At 34.8% G+C, this 13,698-nt stretch overlaps 1 protein-coding gene across 14 annotated transcripts in view; it reads left to right on the top strand.

Moving 5' to 3' along the window:
* Window positions 1-13,698, top strand: part of PTPN13 (protein tyrosine phosphatase non-receptor type 13) — a 243,455-nt gene that overhangs the window by 56,689 nt on the left and 173,068 nt on the right. For all 14 annotated transcript variants that reach the window (XM_056803189.1, XM_056803186.1, XM_056803185.1 and 11 more), the window contains exons 5-6: window positions 1,314-1,499; window positions 7,266-7,359. In XM_056803189.1, the coding sequence (XP_056659167.1) occupies window positions 1,314-1,499; window positions 7,266-7,359 (280 nt within the window). The remainder of the gene's footprint in view (window positions 1-1,313; window positions 1,500-7,265; window positions 7,360-13,698) is intronic.

The following is a 13,698-nucleotide window of genomic DNA, read 5'->3' as shown; positions in this document are numbered from 1 at the left end:
TAAACTAGCAAAAGCGATTGAGGAGGTGTGGTTCACCCTGTAGGAGGAGAACAGAGGAGGGTAGGGTCACAGAAGTCCTGAGGTGAAAGGATAATGAACAGGGTCAAATGCTTCCATTCAAAAAGTAAAAAAAAAGACCATCAGTTTCAGCCATTAAGAAGTCACTTATAACATTGCAAAAAGTAGCATATAAAAATTTATATTTGTATATGTGTATATATATATATGTATATTTGCTTATTTAAAATCCATAACTTTAAGTTATGGATTTTAAATTAGCAAATATATGTAAATTTCATATAGTATTTGAATAATAGTCATATATATGTTTATATTATATATATATATATTTATATACACATATATATATAAATATATATATATATATATATTTAAACTCTTACTTTCCATCTTAGAATCAATACTATGTATTGGTTCCAAGGCAAAAGAGTGGTAAGGACTAGGCAATGAGGGTTAAGTGACTTGCCCAGGGTCACCCAGCTGTGAAGTGTCTGAGGCCAGATTTGAACCTAGAACCTCCCATCTATGCCTGGCTCTCAATCCACTGAGCCACCCAGCTGCCCTCAGTCATTATATTTGATTTACCAGGACATTTTATATCTGGACCTATAAAAAAAAAATAAAGAGGTAATTTTAATTGGCTTCTTTGTAGGATGGGAAATACTAAAGAGCTATGTTAGAGGAATTTTTATGTCAAGTCTAAGACCATGTACCCAGTCATCCATTATTCAATTGCTTAAAAAAATGGGCATAGGGGGGCAGCTGGGTATCTCAGTGGATTGAGAGCCAGGTCCAGAGACAGGAGGTCCTAGGTTCAAATCTGGCCCCAGACACTTCCCAGCTGTGTGACCCTGGGCAAGTCACTTAACCCCCATTGCCTAGCCCTTACCACTCTTCTGCCTTGGAGCCAATACACAGTATTGACTCCAAGACGGAAGGTAAGGGTTTTAATAAAAAAAAATGGGCATAGGGTAAGTATTTTAGGTATATTAAATTTATAATTATGTATTACATTAAATTTATAATTATAATTATATTATATTTTAGATATTTTAAATATACAGCCTAGTAACTAAAAGAAAAATTTCACCAAACTATAGCCCTTTCCTTCCATCCCCATTACTCTGGTATGTATTATAGAGAAGTTTTGGGGTTGATATATATTTTTTAAATTACCCTATGTAATGATTCCATTGAAGTATGTCTCAAGTTCATACAATATAATGGAAATTACTATTATAGCAAACATATTGGTTAATTTAACATGACTTATTTCTCTCCTTTATACTCAGCCTATCAAGCTTGGAGACCATCTGAACAGCATATTGCTTGGCATGTGTGAGGATGTTATTTATGCTCGCGTTTCCATACGGACTGTCCTGGATGCTTGCAGTGCCCACATTAGGAATAGCAACTGTGCACCTTCTTTCTCATATGTAAAACAGTTGGTAAAGTTGGTTCTTGGAAGCCTTTCTGGGGTAAGCTTCTGTTCTAACCTGACAAAATGTTGGATTTCAATTCTTTGCTTTCATACATGTTTACTTTTATTTTTACAAGTGTTATTAATGCCTTTTAAAAAAATCACAGTAATTTCCTACTATTTCTACCTCCTAGTCTTCAAACTCTTCCTTATAACAAAAACTGTTGAGCAAAACCTATAGCTATTTGTTTCATAACAAACACAATGTGACAAACTATAATTGTGTCTCCCCACTACTAAAAGTAAAGAAGTGCTTTTTATCACTTATCATCTCTTCCAAGATTGGCCATGATATTTAAGCTGAATTTACTTTACTCTTGCAGGAATTGTAATTGTTTTAATTTTGGTTCTTTTTTCATTTCACAATCAGTTTCATGCAGGTCTTCCATATCTGTCTGAATTCCTCATATTTTTCATGTGTTAGGGCTCAAAAGTAGTCATTTATAGTTATACACTATAGTTTAGCTATTCCTATTTCATTTGTTTTAAGTGACTTGCTATTACAAAAATTGCTGCTTCATATGTATTAGGATACATGGGACTGTTGTTTTTTGTGTTCTGCCTCTATTGGGTTCTTTGACTACTTTGGTCACTAGAACAAAAGAATAAGCATTCTAGTGATTTTTAAAAAATAATCCCCCAAATTAAATTTTAATTTGTTTAATTTATTATTTTAAAAATTGGAGTTTGGCAATTAAAGTGAGTTTTTTAAAATGTTCAATTCACTAGGTTACATAAAAATAACTAAGTGAGGTTCTGAAGATGCAGGGATTAAAAAAACAAAACAGATCTAGCCCTCAAGGAACTAACAACTTAATCTGGTGGGGATTAAGGGTAAATGGAGAGGTAGAACATATGCATATGTGTATATACAATCTATATATCTATACAAAACATAGATATAGATAAGAAATATCTGTGTTGGCAAAGATATCTATTTACTAATAGATAACTTGTGAAAGGAAGAACATTTGACTACCCTGTCAAATAATTCAATAACAAGAGTTGACAAACTCTTGCTAAAGGCAAAATTTAACCTGCTGTCTATCTGTATGACCTGTGAATCACTGGTTTTTACATTTTAAAAAATTTGTATTTAAAATATTTGAAAATGCAAAAGCCATTCTTGGCTCCTGGACAGATTTGACCCTCAGGCCATAGTTTCCTGACTCCTGTATAATAAAAGAAATATGTAGAAGAGAAGTTATCTTAATTTAATAATGCAACTTAACATTTAATTTCTGAAACTGTTAGAATTGTAAAAGACTTTAGAGATCATCTAATCCTACTCCTTTATTCAATGGGCTAGTGGGTGGCAGATGATATTGTTGAGACCAGGTCTCCTGACTCCCAGTCTTCTTCACTTGTTAGTAAAAATGAAATAGAAGATATCAATAATTAAAAAATATATTACTTTCATTTTCAATTATATCCATCCTTTCTCTCTTGTGATGGAGCCATCCCCTTTAAAAAAAGAAGCCTTCTTTTCTTTTTATATGTCATTCCTGTAGATATAACTAATAGAAAATTGTAAGAAATGATGTTTTCTCTGTGTCTTGATACTAGAACTATTCATTCCTGCTATTCAGAGAGATTTCAACAAAAGGGAAAACTGGGAGGGAAAGAAGAGGTTTTCTACCAAATTTTCCATGTTATTATAGAAGCAAATTTCACTAAATAAACACCATTCCCTCCTTTTGGAGGGCTCTTAGGTATCATTGATAGCTGTCTCGTAGGAGGCCCTGTTGTCTCTAATTACTTAAATGATTTTTTTCAAAAATTTAAAGTAGTATCATAAGAAGGTTACTTAAAATCTTTGCTCTTCAGTTTGACCCTAGTTAAAGTTAGGAGTAAGAGTTCTATGTCACTGAATTGGTGTGAAAATAATAGAGATGGTACTAATGAAATGCTTCCAGGTCCTTGGTAGAAAGGAAATTTGTATTTTGCTCATATTAGTAAATAATGGAATCTTTAATATCGTGTCCCTCAGATTAGGAAGCCCTGTTGATTCATTTTATTCTCCTTACCTTTATGGATTGACAATAAATATCAGTTAATGTTCCTGTTTAGTTCATTTAAATAATTATATTCTCTTAGGATCAGTTCCAATTAAGTCCTATTTTAGGAAAAGAGAGAACAGAATTGAGGTCATAAAGATAGGCCAGGTAATTTAAGGACTATGATAAGAAAGCTATCCAATTTGGCTAATTACTGTTTTCTAGTATGAACTCTAGTACAATCTAATCTTGAAAGTACAAGAAGATTAAAAACAAGTACTACTCAAAGATGTATTTAGAGGTCATTTTCTGTTATTTAGTTTGTGGTTCATCCCTTTTGCTGGTGGCCTTCTATCCATTAGTATCTTCCTTAGAAATGCATAAAGTTGATAAAATTTGAATGTAAATTTGGATATTCTTAAGAGCTAATCTTTATGAGGAAGAAGTAAAATTGATTATTATAATTGATAAACTTCGGTTATTTGCTAGGTTAAGAATATAGATAAGATTTCATGACTAAGCATTTAATAGCTACTAGACACTACTAAATACTGGGGACACAAAGAAAAGCACCAACAGGCTCTGCCTTCAAAGAGCTAACAATCTACTGGGGAAAACAAAATGTACATGAATTGGTACATGCAATATATAGATCGAGGAGATGGAAGATAGACCTAAAGGAAAGTACTAGTATCTGGGTCTGCCCAATAAGTCTTTTTACAAGAGGTGGCTCTTGAACTGAGTCTTAAAGAATGCCAAGCATTATAAGCAGCAAGGCATTTAGGAGAGATTTAAGAGCATGTAAGGCATGTAAGGGATAGGATGTAGCCAGTGGAAACAACTCCGATCGAAGATGTAACTGGGTCTTTGTCCAACAATCCATCATTACATATTAGTGAATATTTACAATGTGCCAAGTCCTGTACTCCGGGATCAAAGGAACAAAAATTAAGCAAAAAGAAAAGAGAAAAAAAGTCCTTGCCCTCAGGTTATTGTCTTTGTAAAGACAAAATTAAGCACCTCAAAATAATGTTACCTTCTAAACCTTGCTAATAATACAATACTATGTTACAATTAGGACAAGAAATTAGGTTGATGTCCTTCATTTTGCAACAGTGGCCATGTTTGTTTGCTTTTGTTATGACTAAAAACCTCTGAGATTGGACAAATCAAACTGGTTTTAGTTTTTTGACGACTGCTAATTTTTTTACCATAATTGTTTCTTATATTTTTTAAGAATATAATTTTTTTTAAACCTCACCTTCTGTCTTGGAATCAATACTGTGTATTGGTACCCAGTTGCCCCCAAGAATATAATTTTTAACAAATAATGTAACTCCAAGAAATTATAGCTTATAAAGAGTATATAACATTGTGCATATTAGAAATATTATTGTAGCTCTTGGTATTTCACTAAAGTAAAAGGGAAAATACAGCTGAAAGGTAAAAACACCAAGAGCTCCTGCTGCTGGAAAACATTTTAATCAATGCTCAGAAAATTGCAGACAGCATTATAGGGAGCTGGCATCTAGAGTGGTTTGTTATAGTATATAGTACAGCATAGGCTTCTTGAAATTAGAAAAATCATTGAGAGGACCAGTGATAAAACAGCACAATTTCTCAGCGAGTCACACAGTGAGGAAGTGTCTGAGGCCAGATTTGAACCTAGGACCTTCTATCTCCAGGCTTGGTTTTCTATCTATCCACTAAGCCACCTAGCTGTCCCCCCAAAAGTAATTTCTGATGTTGAAACTTTAATTTTTCAAACCAGAATATTAAAAGTGTTGTCAAAAGTCCAAGTGAACCCATAAGGGAGAAGGGAAAGAAAAAAGCATTTATATGCTAGGCACTGTGCTAAGTAATTTACAAATATCTCACCTGATTGTTACAATGACCGTTTTGGGGAGCTACTATTATCCACATTTCTTAGTTAAGCAACTTGAGGTTGATAGAGGTTAAATAATTCCACCAGGCTCATATAGCTAGTAAAGGTCTGAGGCCAGATTTGAACTCAGGAAGATGAGACTTCTTGACTCCAGACCCACTACTCTATCCAAGCCTAGCTGCCTTAAAATTAGAACAGAATCAGGTAAATGATGAAGTGTTTTATTTTTTTTATCAGCTGTCATTTCTGAGATCTAAAAAGAACTAATTCAAACTCATAAGAATAAGAGCCATTCTCCAGTTTATAACTTGTTCAAAGGATATGAATAGATTTTTCAGAGAGAGATGTTTTTTAACTATAAAAAAATACTCCAAATCACTAACAATTAAAGAAATGCAAATTAAAATAATCCTTGGTTTCTACTTCATTATATCCACAAAACTGGAAAAGTTGACAAAAGAAAAATAAAAGACAACAAACACTATGGAAAGTAGGAAAGGTACATTGATGCAATTTTGTTGAAGCTATCAACTGGTCCTATGATTCTGGCAAGCATTTTGTTACTTTACCCCCAAAACCATGAAACTGTGTGTACCATTTGACCCAGAGATGCTGCTTTTAATTCTATACCCTAAAGAGAACAAGGAAAAAAGAGAAAGGATTTATGAACAAAAATATAGCAGCTCTCTGTGGCAAAGAATTGGAAATTAAGAGGATGCCCATTAATTGAGGAATAGCTGAATAAGTTGTGGTATATGATTGTGAAGTAATACTATTGTGTTATAAGAAATGATGAAAATGATGGTTTCATAGAAATCTGCTAAGACTTGTATGAACTGCTGCAAAGGGAAGTGAATAGAACCAGGAGCACAATTTATAGAGTGACAGCAATATTGTACCAATAATCTTCACTTTTAGTACTGATCAACACAGTGATTCCCAAGAGTAAAACATGCTATCAGCCTCCAAATAGAAAGTGGATGACCTCAGAATGTGAATTAAATTAGATTTTCTTCTCTTTTTCTTGCCTTTTTTTTGACATTGCTGTGTGATCATTTGTTTTTCATGTTTTCATCACTATACATTTGTAATGTCAATGAATGGGAGAGGGAGAGAATTTCAAAGCGAAAACACAAAATAAATAAATAAATAAATGCGCTGATTTTACCTATACTACTCCTTTCCCCAATCTAACCCTTGACTAAAATACCTCCTACAAGAAGCTCATCCTGATTCCCATTAAGGCTAATGCCTCCCCTCTGAGGATTATCTCTAATTTATTCACTGTGTATCTTATTTGTATGCACTTGTTTGGAAATTGTTTTTCCCTTTTAAACCAGCAGTTCCTTGAGGGAAGAGACTATTTCTGCCTTTCTTTTTATTGCAGGCCCTTAGTACAATTCCTGGCACTCAGTAGGCAGCTAATACTTTCTGACCAGATTTCATTCAATAACTTTTTGGTATCCACATTTCCTTTTCCTTTTCTGAAGGTAAATGGGCCAGACCTGAGATGTTCATTTCTTTTGTTAATTAATTTTTTTTTTTACCAATTGCATGTAATAACAAATTCCCATGTAAGTTTTCCGAAGTTGTGTGATCCAAATTGTCTCCCTCTTTCCCTCCTTCCTATCTTTTCCCAGACCTGGCAAGCAATTCAATCTGGGTCATACATACATGCATTATCACACAAAACACATGAGTCACTCATTTCTAACCAGAGCTACATGAATTCAAGACAGGAAGGAGGTTCTGGTACCTTTGTGGGTATTGTAGAAAAACTGCAAAGTGACTTATTATTGTTGCTGTGCAGATTATTAAAGGAGATTCGAAGACTTAGATGAGAAGAGTCCTTGCCAGAGCTGACTTCTGATTATTTATACAGATGGACCAGCCTCCCTGTAACAATGAGCAGAAACTTCGTCCTGATAGAAGCCAAGCCCTTCGAGACCGACTGAGAGGAAAAGGACTGCCTACCGGTAAGAAGAAATTGCTTGCTTACTCTATCTTGCTTTCATTCCTGCCAAAAATATTAAATGTTAATTCTAACCACATGGGATTAGATGGAGTAATTTAGATCAAAAGATGGAAGAAATTAACCAAGAGTATGATTGATCTTCCCACATGACTCACTCATTAAATCAATTCTTGTTTGTCTAATTTTTCTAAATCCTTACCTTCTGTCTTAAAATGATACTCTGTATTGATTCCAAGGTAGATGAACAATATGGACTGAGCAATGGGAGTTAAGTGATTTGACCAAGGTCACACCGCTAGGAAGTATCTGAATCCAGATTTGAACCCAGGATCTCCTATCTCCAGACCTGGCTCTTTATGTACTGTGAGCTCCTGCCCCTGTTAAATTAATTCTTTAATGTTATTCATAACATTTGATAATAATGCTAATACACTGACAGTTTCCAGAGGAAATTTCTTGATCCCTTATTATTATATTAGTAACATCATTTGTTTAGTTTATAATAGCTTTCTCTTTGTGCTAAAAAATAAGAAAGATGATAGAAAAATTTCATTGGTTTCCTTGAATTATTTAAGTAAATTGAACAGGAAGACAAATATTAATTTATATCTAAAAAAAAACTAAATAGATTCTTCAGTTCACTTATTTTACAACTCTTCCTTTTTTGGTCTAAGAAAATGGTTTTCTCACTTATTTTCAATATATTTTCATGATGTGAGTCTGGAATTTCATGCTTCTTTGCCCTTTTGAGAGCAATCTAGAATTATGATTTGATCAGTGTAGAAAATGCTCTGTGAGAAACTCCTTCTTATAATGTAGACTTCTATATCCTGTAGTCTTAGGGAATTGCACAGAACACTGAAAAGTTAAACAAATGGTTTCCTCAAGATCACATATCCATGACATATCAGAGGAAAAATTGGTCTTCCTGACTCTTGAAGGGCTACTGCTCTATCTACTATCCATTCTGCTTTTACAGTTTCTATTCAGACATGAAATTAGAGCATCAGAAAACGACAAAGCAAGAAAAGAAAAAAAGGAAACCACAACTCTTACCTAGTAAAAGGTTAGAACTTAGACCCTAGTTAACTCCTGGAGTTTGGAGCCACATAGCTGCTGCACAGTCCAAAGTCCAAGACCACCTTCAGACACCACTGAAAAACAATGGTGTCCTCCTCAGTGCTCCCTTGTTTTATGACTTGGAAGCAATTAGTGAGTGTTGTAAATAATTAAAATTAAACCTCAATATTAAAAATATATTTTAAGGGATTTATTAATGATCATTAGAAATAAAGGAATAAAAGGGATACAAAACAAAGACCAGGTGCTCATGGCTGATTAGCCATTTCAAAATGCCCACCTTACCACCACCAAGCTCACTGTCATCATGCCATGCCAAAGAGGCCAGGACCCTCCACATCACTGCCTAATAGCCCTTGTCTACAGGAAGTACATAATGACAGGAAGTCAGTGGGCTCCCGGGAAATGTAGTTCTTTTTTGGGTAACAGATTTTCAATTATACAGTGTCAAACTACCAGCTCACACCTGCCACTGCACAAACTCTCTGTCACCTTAATTTTTGTTTAAACCTTTTCCTTCTGTATTCATTCTAAAGCAGAAGAGCAGGAGTGGCTAGGTAATTGGGGTTAAGTGACTTGCCTAGGGTCACACATCTAAGAATTATCTGAGATCAGATTTGAACTGTGATTCTTCCAACGCCAGGCCTGGCATTCTAACTGCCCTATCACTTTAATTTCTAAATATATTCCTCTTCCTCCCACCCTCTTTCCTATGCAGTGCATCATTCATTATAACAAACAATGAAAACAAGGGAAAGAAATATTGTTGAACTCACTTTGGATAATGTTTAAGAAATAGTCTTACTCTTTATAAAAGATTCCTTACATTTATACCGTATATGTATATGGCAAAGTTGTTCAGAATCAATAATCCATCAGAGTTTCAACCTTTCAAACCATCCCATCCTCTACTTTTCCAATGCTGATAAACAATCTCTCTCCTCAGATTGTATTGTATTATCAATGTAGGTAGCTATAGCTATCAGGTGATACAATGGATAGAGTGCAAGACCTGAAATCAGGAAGTCCCCTGTTCCTAGATACTTACTAGCTGTGTGACCCTGGACAAGTCACTTAATCTCGTTTACCTCAGGTTCCATATCTGTAAAATGAGCTAAAGATAGAAATGACAAACCACTCCATTATCTTTGCCAAGAAAACTTCAAATGGGGTCAGGCAGAGTTGGACGCAACTGTGAAGCAACTGAACAGCAACAATCTGCATTTAAATGTTCCTTTACTAGAATTTTAGCACATTGAGAGCAGGGATTATTTTTCATTTTGTCTTTATAGCCCTGACATTCCATATAATGCTTCAATTGTAACAATAAATACTTGTTGAATTTAATTGTTCTGACACTCTTTTACCAAACTCAAAACAAAAATAAATGCTAAATGTTTATCAATGGTAAAACTGTTCTTTGATGATTCTGATGATACTTTGGGATTTTGGGTGTCTCATGGTCATAATTTGAACATTGATTTTCACTGGAACAGGCATACTTCAGATTTTGTAGAAAAAATGGACTAAATCTTTATTGACCCTATAACATACTCTGAAGTTGCTTTCAGATAAATAACATTTCCAGGTAGCACTTTGTTATCTTGCCATCACATTGAAGTGATGATCCAAAAAAATTTTTTTAATGTTTGTTTTAGCCTTCTAGGTTCTAGGTAAATACAAGCTTATTATTTGGATTGTTTATGAAACTGTTAGCATCTATAATACAATATACCTTTTTAATCAATTGTATGAGATTCTACAATTTAATCAACCTAACTATTGTTTGCAAATTGAGAATCAAAAGGGGGGGGGGAGATTGTTTTGATAAAATGTTATGAAAGGTCTCCAGAAAAGTTCTGTTCCATTATTTTTCTTTGGTTCTTTTTTCAGTCATGTCCAACTCTTCATGATCCCTTTTGGGAATTTCTTGGTAAAGATACTGGAGTGGTTTGTCATTTATTTCCTTATCCAGCTCATTTTACAGATGTGGAAACTGAGGCAAACATAGTTAAGTAACTTGTCCAGGGTCACACAGTGGTCAGATTGAAATCCAAGTCCTCCTGACTCCAGGTTTGATGCTCTCTCCACTGTGCCACCTAGATGTCATGGTATAATAGTTTCTTAAAATATTGATTAGACAACATCATGCAGTGATTGATTTAGGTCATGACTAAAAAGATGTTCAATGGAATGTATAAGTAGATAAGTAGAATTCCATGATATTTGCTTCATACTGATTCATATGTATGGATGTGTGAGTTAATTATAAATTTTGAGTTGTGAGTGGATGACCTTAAAAAGTTTTTCGTATCTAATTTTTATGATCTTTCCCATGGCCAAATGTGAACCTCCAGCTTCTCATAGAACTTCACGATTACTGATGAAACGGCCTATGGTAGGCAGAGAGAGGTCAGGACTTTCCTGTCCAGTTACAGGTTGTGACTTAATCCACAATCCAGTGGCTTAGAGATGGTTGGTCTCCCCTGGCTCAAGATCAAGGTGGGCTGTGCTTTGCTGAGAACAGCTTAGGAACATTTCACTGCTTGGTACAAATTATAAACAGTATTTCAAAGTGGGATTTTTTTTATACATGCCAAAGTTTTAGCATCTGAGTAGAAAAGGTAAATATTGTAGAAGGATGACAAAGAAGGAACGTTGCTGGCTAACAAGCTATTTTATTGGACTTCAGTTATTTCAGTTTAGTAAAGCCACATTTGATTCTGAAATTGGCATAAACTGAATGTGGCCTATAAACAAGAATTTTGGGGTTCTTGAACAGTTTTACAAAGAGTCTTTCAAAGGATTGCTTTCCCTATTTTTAGCATGTAACTTTTTGCACAATGCACTCCATAAGGAATGATTTTACAGTTCAATTTAAAGATTTTAATTTATTAGATTTCCAAAAATAGGACCATGATGCCCCACCTTTTTATATCATTCCCAGCCACATATCTTTTGCTAGACCACCTCTATTATTTTAGACAGTGACTTAACTGTTTATTATGTGGATAATATTTAAATTAGTCTGTAAGATTTTTATTTCATGTCATTATTATATGAGTTTTTTTAAACTACCCTTTGCTAGTTAAAGTAAAAAAAAATGTTTAAGGGAATAGAATAAAAGCAGAATGTCCAAAAGAGGAATAAGAGCTTCTTATTTGCCATCAAATTTATTCTCTGTAATGGGCTATTACACCAGTGGTACACTTAGACCAAAGGGCCATTCTGCTGTTGAGTGACCTGGTCCTCTGTTCGTTAAACAACCTTATATTGTTTTGAAGGGTCCCATAGCCGTTCAAGTGACAAAAAGAAGTTTCTTCTGGCCTCAGGCACTTCTAGCCATGTGACCCTGGACAAGTTACTTAACCTCTATTGCCTAACCCTTACCACTCTTCTTCCTTGGAATCAATACATAGTATTGATTCTAAGACAGAAGATACAGATTTTAAAAAATGAACATAAAAATAAAGCAGCTTCTCCTATTGCAGCTTTCTGAGAAAACTCCAAAGCCACATGTACAGATACCTCTACTTGGAGTCAGCATTGCTCACCCTATATATCTAGGCAATTGCCACATCTTTTCTTTTTCTTTTTTTTTAAGTTTTTAAACATTTTTTTATTTGGTCATTTTCATACATAATTCACTGGAAACAGAGATAATTTTCTTTTCCTCCCCACCCCCTCCCGCTACCCCTCCCCTAGCTGACGTGTGATTCCACTGGGTATCACATGTGTCCTTGATCTGAACTCATTCCATGTTATTGGTTTTTGCATTAGGGTGTTCATTAGAATCTCTCATCAATCATATCCCCATCCACCCCTGTAGTCAAGCCTTTCCTCGGTGTTTTTACTCCCACAGTTTGTCCTCTGCTTGTGGATAGTATTTTTTTTCTCCTAGATACCTGCAGATTGTTCAGGGACATTGCATGGACACTATGGAGAAGTCCATTACATTCGATTATACCACAGTGTATCAGTCTCTGTGTACAATGTTTTCCTGGTTCTGCTTCTTTTGCTCTGCATCACTTCCTGGAGATCGCTCCAGTCTCTATAGAATTCCTCCACTTTATTATTCCTTTTAGCACAATCATCACCAACACATACCACAATTTGTTCAGCCATTCCCCAATTGAAGGGCATCCCCTCATTTTCCAATTTTTGGCCACCACAAAGAGCGCAGCTATGAATATTCTTGTACAAGTCTTTTTCCTTATTATCTCTTTGGGGTACAAACCCAGCAGTGCTATGGCTGGATCAAAGGGCAGACAGTCTTTTATCACCCTTTGGGTATAGTTCCAAATTGCCCTCCAGAATGGTTGGATCAGTTCACAACTCCACCAGCAATGAATTAATGTCCCTACTTTGCCACATTCCCCTCCAGCATTCATTACTTTCCTTTGCTGTCATGTTAGCCAATCTGCTAGGTGTGAGGTGATACCTCAGAATTGTTTTGATTTGCAACTCTCTGATTATAAGAGATTTAGAACACTTTTTCATGTGCTTATTAATAGTTTTGATTTCTTTAACTGAAAATTCCCTATTCATGTCCCTTGCCCATTTTTCAGTTGGAGAATGGCTTGATTTTTTTTGTACAACTGGTTTAACTCTTTATAAATTTGAGTAATTAGACCTTTGTCAGAGGTTTTTGTAATGAAGATTGTTTCCCAATTTGTTGCTTCCCTTCTAATTTTAGTTACATTGGTTTTGTTTGTATAAAAACTTTTTAATTTTATATAGTCAAAATTATTTATTTTATATTTTGTGACTCTTCCTAAGTCTTGCTTGGTTTTAAAATCTTTCCCTTCCCACAGGTCTGACATGTATACTATTCTGTGTTCACCTAATTTACTAGTTTCCTTCTTTATATTCAAGTCATTCACCCATTCTGAGTTTATTTTGGTGTAGGGTGTGAGGTGTTGATCCAAACCTAATCTCTCCTACACTGTCTTCCAATTTTCCCAGCAGTTTTTATCAAATAGAATCTTTCTATTCTACATGTCCCAGTTCTATCCTCTATTTTTCTTTTGCAGTCACCACGTTAATCACTGCTGTTATAGGCTAAAACCTTTGGTTTTCCTATGTCAAATCTCTTCTTTTTAGCACCTGGAGTGTTTTTGTTAATCCCAGGTCTTAGCATCATGTCATTCTCCTCTTCAGGAAATCCCACTGGTTCCTTGTTGCCACTATGATACAAAATAAACTGCTCTTTTTTAATTGTAAAGCCTGTTACAACCTGACTCCAGTACACCTTTTCCAG

This window comes from Monodelphis domestica, chromosome 6 (assembly GCF_027887165.1).
Source record: "Monodelphis domestica isolate mMonDom1 chromosome 6, mMonDom1.pri, whole genome shotgun sequence".
Lineage (NCBI taxonomy): Eukaryota > Metazoa > Chordata > Mammalia > Didelphimorphia > Didelphidae > Monodelphis > Monodelphis domestica.
Note: the sequence above shows the minus strand (reverse complement) of the source record. Positions and strands in the feature narration are given on the sequence as shown.